This window comes from Anguilla anguilla, chromosome 6 (assembly GCF_013347855.1).
Source record: "Anguilla anguilla isolate fAngAng1 chromosome 6, fAngAng1.pri, whole genome shotgun sequence".
In the NCBI taxonomy this organism is placed as follows: domain Eukaryota; kingdom Metazoa; phylum Chordata; class Actinopteri; order Anguilliformes; family Anguillidae; genus Anguilla; species Anguilla anguilla.
The window spans coordinates 45272561-45281429 of record NC_049206.1 but is presented as its reverse complement, the minus strand read 5'-3'; the positions used below and the strand labels follow the sequence as shown (position 1 = coordinate 45281429).

The window sequence follows — 8869 nt, the reverse complement described above, 5'->3', positions numbered from 1 at the left end:
AACAACGATATTTCAGTCAGACACCTGGGGGAAATGATCGCGATAATGAACAGCAAAACTACTCGTTATCTAGTAACTTTGCTAACCACCTGTATGTATTTGGTCGTCATTTAAAATCCGATATTCCGACGATGGAAGCTGATGTTTTACATTACAATCTTTACTATAATTGCTGAACGGGTTAGGCAAGTGTACACAGCACTGATGCACTGATGCATATATTGCCAATTTACACTGGAGTCAAATAATCTCATTCTGAAAGCAAAGAGAACCTAACCAAAACGAAACTGAGTCGACAAGCAACGTTTGTATATATAAAAATATATATGAAAATAATGAATTGTTCGGCATTAACATTTATTTTAGTGTCTTTAGTTGTGCTAACACAACCGGTAGCCAAGGGCAAGGTAGCCAAGCAACGGTGTAGGCTACTGTTACGTAACAGAAAACAAAATACACTGTATAAAGCCAAAGATTTTTCAGTGATCAGTCGTGGTGTGTGAATTCGTTATTGTTTCAATAATGGACGAGCTATGGATAAGCAACGATGCGAGTTATGGAGAGATCGATTTCCTCATCTCCGCGACCAACTGGAGATGCAGGCGGCAAGGTTAGGATCTCAGTGGTTAGGATGGAAGCCTCCGTTAGGGGGCGTTGGCTGGGGATAACCACTTGGATGGTGTATAGCTTTGGGGACAGTGCAACTTAATTCATGAATTAGCTATGCACAGCTGGTGCTTCACTATTTTTACCAAATGTATTAGCAATCATAAGTAAGTAAAAATAAAAAGTAGCCCAATTTGCTGGTAACAACTCTTATGAATATCTATTGGCCCCTCTCTTTCCAATTCAGCTTATGGCTGCTATCAAAGCCCAAATTTGCTTGCAAAAAACAGCTAATGGTCATGCAGTAAAGAAATTCCAGGCTAACGTAGCATTTTCTAGCCTCGGTTCCTATAACAACGAGCGTGCAGAGTTTTAATGTGGAAAAGATTTTGAGGAATATTTTTTTTTTCATAAGTGTCTTCAGCGACGTCTAGAGGTTGTACGTGTGAACATATGCAGTTTACTTGCGCCCTTGAACAATCTGCACATACTGTCATAGTTGCGAGTCTGGAGAACATGTATTTTCTTTTGAGCACAAGAACGGAATGTCTAGGCTACTAACCACTATAAAGCCAGTAGACATCTGTAAAATTTCCTTCAGGTATGGAGGGACATTTTATTATATCCTCATGTTATTTTGTATTTACACATTTATTTAGGCATATGTGTACAGGCAGAGATAATTACATTTGTCGACATAACCCATCAAAGCGTACATTGTCTGTGGTGTCTCATTCACAAAAGGAAATGTGCGCTGCAAAAAGCTGAAAAAGCAGGGAATGTAGGCTAATGCTATACCTACGACATTACGGTACTGTCGCATGTTTTTCTTAACAAATAGTCTGCATACTTGTGTTGTAGAACATGTGGAGAATTACTACATGAAAGGATCACTACTGGGAGAGGGAGGATGCGGATCAGTATATGCTGGAACTCGCATCTCTGATGGACTGCCAGTAAGATGTCAATTTCTTCACTGCGCTTTGATGCATCTATTCTCCTCTAGTAACACCTGGGACTATCTTCTGATATTGCCATTTAATTCTTAGTATCCCTTGTATGCCCCATTTATACTGACTTCCATTAACTATATTGCTGTTTCTTTAGACTTGTTTTTATGCATCATACTTTCTTGTATTGGCTTATTTCAAAAGCTATAATTGTAATATTAATAATTTTTCCTAGCTTTTTCATAACTAATATTATTTTACTGTGTAACATCAACATTAGCAAAACTGTGAAATGAAATATATAAGCATATCTGCTGTCTTTAGGTGTTTGTATATAACAGTAAAACTGAAAAGCATGAAGCAGTTTGTAAAGATTGCATTTGCACCTCTCATCTTTTATCTTGGTTTCCTCAGGTTGCCCTAAAATATGCAGCGAAAATAGAAGGAGACCTGCTTCTAGTGAGTAACACTTTAGCAGTTACATTTCTTCAGCTTTTACCCTATTGGCTGTCCATGATCACAACGACTCATTTGTCACCTAATAAGTTTTTTACTGGTTTTTCCTGGTACAATCTGTAATCTCCTCAAAATGTGTGCTGTGATGGATAATCTGCAGTAACAGGACTCATTATTCATTGTTGCGACACCTTACCACACGCACTGACTGCCCAGTATAACATCAAAGCACACCCAGCTCATACAACTTCTCAATATATATGAACTTAATTATAACCACATCCAGCTCATACAACTGCCCAGCATAACCTCATTATATCCACACCCAGCTCACAGCTAATTTCCCATTACAACCTCATAATCACACCCAGCTCATAACCAGCTGCCCATATGAACCTCATTATAACCACCCTCAGCTCATGCACATTCTAGCCAACCTGCTTGACTTCCTCTCTCTACAGCCTGGACAGGAAGTCAGAGCACCTCGGGAGGTGGGGCTAATGGGGCTTGTGAACGAGAACGCGGGTCATCCTAACATCCTGCGGCTTCACGAGTGGTTCGATGCCCCAGACCACTACGTGATGGTGCTAGAGAGGCCTGACCCTTGTAAGGACCTGGCGGGTTTCTGCTACCACCAGAACAAAATGATGGATGAACAGCAGGCCCGGGCAGTGATAGAACAGCTGCTTCACGCCCTCCTGCACTGCCAGCACGTAGGAGTGTTCCATCGGGATGTGAAACCAACCAACATCCTGATAAACACGGAGACCCTGCGTGTCATCCTCATTGATTTTGGGTGTGGAACTTCCTGGATGGACGCTCCTTACAGTTCCTTCGCAGGTCAGTGAGAGGACGAGTTTACAGGTTTTACAGGGTTTGGAAATACTGACGTTCTGATGTACTTATATAATAGTTAGGTAAAATAAATAGAAAATTCTGCATGCAGCAAATCTTTACAATTATATAGGCTTCATTTTCATAGCGTGAATGAAATATTCGTATTGTCGCTGCCATATCATAGGTGTCTGTACACTCTTCTCTGTATATTTCTTAGGCACCCCTGAATTCGCACCTCCAGAGTGGTTTGCGGAGGGACTGTACCACGCTGGGCCCTGCACAGTGTGGTCGCTCGGGGTCACAGTGTTTGGCATCGTTTGTGGATACCTGCCATTTAACCCGAACGATGGCCATGAGAGCATGAGCAGAGTCCACTTTCCTACAGGGCTGTCCTCAGGTGAGTTGAGTCAGCAGGAAACGGCGGGGCTGATTGTTTGTGATGTCACAGATTTTACCCTCCTTTTATCTGCTCTGTCGGGTTTTGCCATTTACAGAAATCAAGGACTTCATGAGCAGGTGTTTGGCACCGGAGGTGAATGAACGAGCGACGCTAGAAGAGCTCCAGCGTCACCCGTGGCTCCACCCCACCTGCTTAGAACAAGGTAGCCTTGACCTCAGAACTCACTTTAGATTGAACTAAGGGCCTCTTTGGACTATACTATTATCTGAAAAGTACCATTATCTGAAAAGATCTGCATTAAAATCAAGCTCATGGGCAAACAGGCTAATGTGTCTCAAGTGTTTTATTGCATCATGTGACCTGACTGTATGATCTCTTTCAGTCGGATTCAGGAAGAGGAAGAGGGGGACGGAGGAAGATGGAGAGCAGAAAAGGAGCTCCTCTGGCTCTCTCATTCCTGCAAAGTGCCTCCGGAAAGGTCAGGGTCACAGCAATGCTCTCCAAGAGAGGGAATTAGGCTCTACGGCACAGCTGTACAGCTGAAGCACATGGATATCCAGACTGGGACTCTGCATGGCTTCATAGAAACTGACACATTCAAACAAGCCAGAAATACAATACTGACTGGCCCTGAAGCCTAAATGGCCTACCTATAGCCCTACAGTGTAGTGCTGCTTGTGTTATGGCTGAGAGTCTGCTGAAATGGCTTCAGCTTCTGGTATTACACGCTCCAGGAGGAGAAGGCCAAGGCCATGAAGGAAAGGGGCTGAGTGAACATGGTCCCCAGGCCCCCGTACTCAGCCTTGGCCATGAGCAGCGAGGAGCACGCTGCTCGCTTCGGAAGCTGGAGCCGACAGGGGATGGCCATCTGAGCCACGCCCAAAGCAGTGAACAGTTCCTATCCGCCTGTTCCTCTTTGTGGTCGTATTACAGCTGCCAATTCTCAGGTAGGATCTATCATGTGTTACTACATCATCAATGTGGGAGTGGTCTGTGCATTCACTGCCGAGTTCCATTCACATAAAAAAACGCATGGCTTTTAATGAGTCATAATCAGCAGCAATGTGAATTGGTGAGGCTTCCTGCTTGGGTTACAGTGCTATTTTATTAAAATTTTATTTATTTCCATTTTTCAATTTATAAAATACTCTTTGATCTTTTAGTTACTTAGCAGCACAACCTTCTGTGTCTTGCCTGTTTTGGCCCAGTCAGAAGTCCTGTAAGGTGTAAGATTGCAAATATGTGATTAGAATGTTCTTAGCTGAACATTCTAATGCTGATGTAACTCTTAGCTTTTGGGAAAAAAGAAAAGAAAATATAGAAAATATAGAGAATGAAAAAGAATGCAAACTCCTTTTTTTCAATTTCTAATCTTTTTTCTCTATACCCTTTGAAGAGTTTTGGAATGTTTTGTTTTTTTAAATGCTTTTAACAGCATGCTTGTAAATTTTATATTAAAAAGTTATAGCTTAGAAATGTAATCTCTCTCTTATATCCTCAGAAAAGCCCCAGAAGGCTGGTGTGAAGAGGAAGATGGGGTGTGAAGAGCAGGTAGTGGTGCAGGGAAAGAACCTGGGTCCCTACAGCGGGACCAGACCTGCAAAGTGGCCACGGAAAGGTTAGTCACAGAAATGCTGTCCAAGAGAGCTGAAGCACATGGATATCCAGACCGAGACCCGTCATCAATATCAAAGAGCCTCCAAAATGGCCGACCTATAGCCCTCAGTGTAGTGCTGCTTATATGAGAGCAGTTCGTAATGATGCCAGCTGTAGTTCTGTGGGGTCTAATAATTCATCTATTCCTCAGATCAAGATGAAGATCACCTGCTGAAACAGCCTGCTCCTCCCTGTGGGCGTATTCCAGCTGTCAATCCACAGGTCTGTGCAATCATGCGCTACCGCATCATTTCCTTGTGCAGTGGGCGTGGAATGTGCATTCATATTGTGGTCAGCGCACTGTGTGAACCAGGTTCTTTTTGTGGTCTTCCTAGAGCCTGGAACCCAGCTGCCCACTGTCCACCCAACCAGCTGACCCAGCTGACCTCCATCCCATGCTGGACTACTCAGGGCATGGGGCCCTAGTGTGAGTTCCCCTCTGATTAGGTTACCCCTGGTGGGTGATACATCACTGAATCCCAGCTGGGCCAGTTGTGTTTTCCTGTCTAGATAAACTGATTACATCATGATTAGAATTACTGTAGCACCACCCACAACAGGTCATGTGTCTTTGTCAGAAATTATTTTGTGAATCAGATAAGTAAACATGCTGTTTCATCAGTGTAACACGGTGTTTGGATGCATGGGGATCAGATATGGACCAGATTTATAATGGAACAAGATCTTTAGTTTGCCACTAACTTTACTTTTGCTCCAGATTTTCACTGGATGGGCCAGAGGATGCACTACTCTGCCTCGGTGAAGACCACCTCCAGGACCATGAACCCAATGTCCTCGTGGGGTGGATAATATAAGGTTGAGGCAGACTGTGACGTATCCACGTGTCAGTGCCAAACAGAAACTAAGCAGCTCATGTCTCTTCATTGCTGTTTAATTTTCGGTTTGGCACTGACGCATGGAAGCGTCACAGTCTGCTTTAACCCCATATTATCCTCCACCTTCCCAGTCTGCCTTAACCACACCCCCTTCCCAGCCATCATTGAACCCTGTTTTAGCCCCGCCCCCCATCAGACGCAACTGATGCAGCAAGTGCCAAGGTGCATGGTGTGCCCCACTGCAGTCTGCAACCACATACGCAGGTCACCATGCTGCAGGAAAGCTCATGGACTGCACGTTTGTAAGCCTTGTTGTAGTACAAATTGTACATTTAAAATACAGCCTGGGGAAGTTCCAGGCACCAGACATCCTGCAGTTTTGTTTCGTGCCCTTTGGTGACGCTCCCTCAGGAGAGATTTGTTTCTGTGCTGCAGCCCCATCAAGCCAGGGAGGCTGTGCAGGAAACTGGCCAGTGGAGGAAAGCCACAGTGCAGCCGAGTCCAGAGAGTTCCATTAGTGCTTATGACCAGCATGGCAGAGGTATGGGGTCCAGAGAGTTCCATTAGTGCTTATGAGCAGCATGGCAGAAGTAAAGCACTATAACACACACAGGCCTTTCTGCCTTTCCTTTTTATTAGAGCAACTCTGTATTCTCCCACAATTCCAGCTATCCCTCTGCATTTCAGCAGCTGAATTGCGCAGTCAGTTTAGCATGTAGTGTTCCTGTTGGCCTCTTCTTAATTCCAGGCTAACATGGCTTTTTATAGAACAAATGAAAAATTGCAACCGTATCTAAAAGCTGTGCAGTAGCTCCTGAAAAGACACGCCCTTATTTCCCACAGGGTGTCATGTGCAGATGCCTGTCCACCCCTTCGAGGTCCGCCAGGATTCATTTCACACCTGTGGGTCAGGGAACTGTGGGTTGTAGGTAATTCAAGGTGTTACCAAAAACAGGTAAAATGACCGTTATCCCAGGAAGAAGCAGATCAAAGGTTTGTAGTAAAAACAGGAAGATTTATTACGCAGCCGGCTACGGAAACAACTCAGAGAGAAAGTTCAAAATAGTATTGGTGGGTGATTAGATTTATACAATTTCCAGTGGATTGGTATTTGCATATAGTGGAATTCTATTGTTGAAAGGGAGCACTTTCTCTGATTGGTGATAAGAGGCTGTGCTTCCTTCCGATTGGACCATTCAAATTCAAACCCATCCTATCTATTCAAACAGGTTCCATTCACATTGAAATTGAAATCCAACAGGGGGGTTCGCCCCCTTCCCCCCCCCCCCCCCGTATGGGCTCGCCCCCCCCCCCCTTGGGGCCCAGCGGAAACTTCCCAAACGCAGAATACACAAAACTGTCTGTTTCCCAACAGGGTCATGTTCCACTGTGTAAACAGGAGCAACTGTTACTACAGCCCTGATCAGACATGATCCTCATCAGGTGCGTTTGTGTAGCATTAATGGTGTCATAAAGACCTGAGATGTCTCCTTTCCTTACAGAACAGGCAGCCCTGTACTTCTGAGCAGTAAAAGACTGGTATTTATTTGTTATTTCAGGGAGCAATGTAATTATCATTCAAGTTTAGACATACAGACCCCTTTAATCCCAGTGAAACACAGATGAGTGTCTGGATGAGCACTGATGTGTTTGTTTTCTTCTTCAGCGGTGTGAAGGAAGAGCAGTTCCAGCACCTCGTTCTTCTGCACAGAGAACATGCCATTGCCTGACACCATCTTTAAATGACTTGTTAACATGTGAATAATTCAGTCCAATAATAAAAATAAATGAGAATAGTTATTAATATTTGGTTGGTGTAATATCTGATGGCTAAATATAAAAAAAATACTGTATGTGTGTGTGCGTATGTATAAAAACCAGAAACCTGGGTTAATCAAAGCACTACGTGATATAAGTCTACTGTTTGTTACCCATATCATACAGTCTGCATTTATTTAGTTTCAGTAGCTCGTTTTCCATGTCTGCTTCCTGCGTATTGAAATACATGTATAGTCTACACTATACTAAGAACAAAATTATTAAAAGATGACAGCCAAGATTTTGTCATTTAATTAGAAAAGCTAAGTGGCCAAGTTAGACAACATATTTTCATTTGCTTTTAGTACACTGATGTTTGCAAAAGCAATGAAAAAGCATCTCCAGTTGGTCGCGGAGATGGGAAAGTCGATCTCTCCATAACTCGGATCGTTGCTTATTCAAGGCTAACCTGCACCTTGCACAATGGCTGGCCTTTTTAACAGTCTTTGATGGGTCTGCACTGACCAGTGCTCTTTGATGGTCCCAGCATGCCAAACTTTACACTTGGCCTCAGAGACCTATTTAAGGTTGCCACAAGACAAGCATGTGTGCACATTCATTTTAATCCAAGTGGATTAGTTTGTTTTTTTTAACAGCTTTTTCAGAAGTGCTTCCTGGTTGCAATATCATTATACAAGCTGAAAATGGTTGACAACCCATTGTTGTAATATGACATTCTTTCTACTGTTTGATGTGCATATAATATTAAATGGGTACAATGCAAGCATAAATTATTCCCTGACTTTACCTCTTATTGGTGCACATCAATTTATCTTATACAGCTAGTTCTGAAACAATTTTGTCAATAAAGGACACAGTAGTTTGCATTCAAGGTAGAAATTTACTCATTCTGTCACAGAAGTGTAAAGAAATGTGTCCCTTAAATTTAACTGTTCATTACTGATGTCAAAGGCCCATTTTAAAAGTAATTGTCATTGATGTAGTGAGTCAGGCTTTGAACTTTACTGGAACCACTGATTAAAGAGTGACAGAGCATAACTGATTCAGTCAGGGTTTGTCCATATCTAGATGGTGATGGCTGAACTGGTTTTACTTTCATATGCATAGCAAGATTGCGAAACATTGAGCAATAAACAGTCATTATTCATTGTTCAGTTCCCTTTGGCTCGACAATAACCTTTGCTGTACAATGCTGAAGTGTAGGCCTGTGATAAGATGATAAGTAATGGGCAGAATAATGACAGGTTACATATATAAAACCTATAGTATGTTTCAACACCACCAATATAATCTTACCATACAGTATGGTTACAAAACTTGACAAACCACCGACAGTATATAAAACATGA

General features: G+C 42.8%; 1 protein-coding gene across 2 annotated transcripts; it reads left to right on the top strand.

The window, feature by feature from the left end:
* Positions 1-6962, top strand: LOC118229483 (serine/threonine-protein kinase pim-2-like). 2 transcript variants are annotated; one of them, XM_035421451.1, is made up of 14 exons: positions 1-610; positions 1468-1562; positions 1971-2015; positions 2474-2852; positions 3067-3246; positions 3344-3451; positions 3632-3727; positions 3984-4196; positions 4751-4867; positions 5057-5127; positions 5241-5332; positions 5624-5664; positions 6177-6282; positions 6585-6962. In XM_035421451.1, the coding sequence occupies exons 1-13, from the start codon at positions 523-525 to the stop codon at positions 6257-6259; spliced, it is 1608 nt and encodes a 535-aa protein (XP_035277342.1). In that variant the 5' UTR covers positions 1-522; the 3' UTR covers positions 6260-6282; positions 6585-6962. The 2 variants fall into 2 exon arrangements, 1 of the variants encoding a protein (XP_035277342.1); XR_004765677.1 differs by lacking the exon at positions 6585-6962 and having other exon boundaries at positions 5624-6043; positions 6177-6268.
* The last annotated feature ends 1907 nt before the right edge of the window (positions 6963-8869 follow it).

Coding starts and splice junctions, on each gene's coding strand:
- LOC118229483 (XM_035421451.1), top strand. CDS start 523: ATGGACGAGCTATGGATAAGCAACGATGCGAGTTATGGAGAGATCGAT. Junction 1,563..1,970: donor GCATCTCTGATGGACTGCCA/GTAAGATGTCAA, acceptor TGGTTTCCTCAG/GTTGCCCTAAAATATGCAGC. Junction 4,197..4,750: donor TTACAGCTGCCAATTCTCAG/GTAGGATCTATC, acceptor TTATATCCTCAG/AAAAGCCCCAGAAGGCTGGT.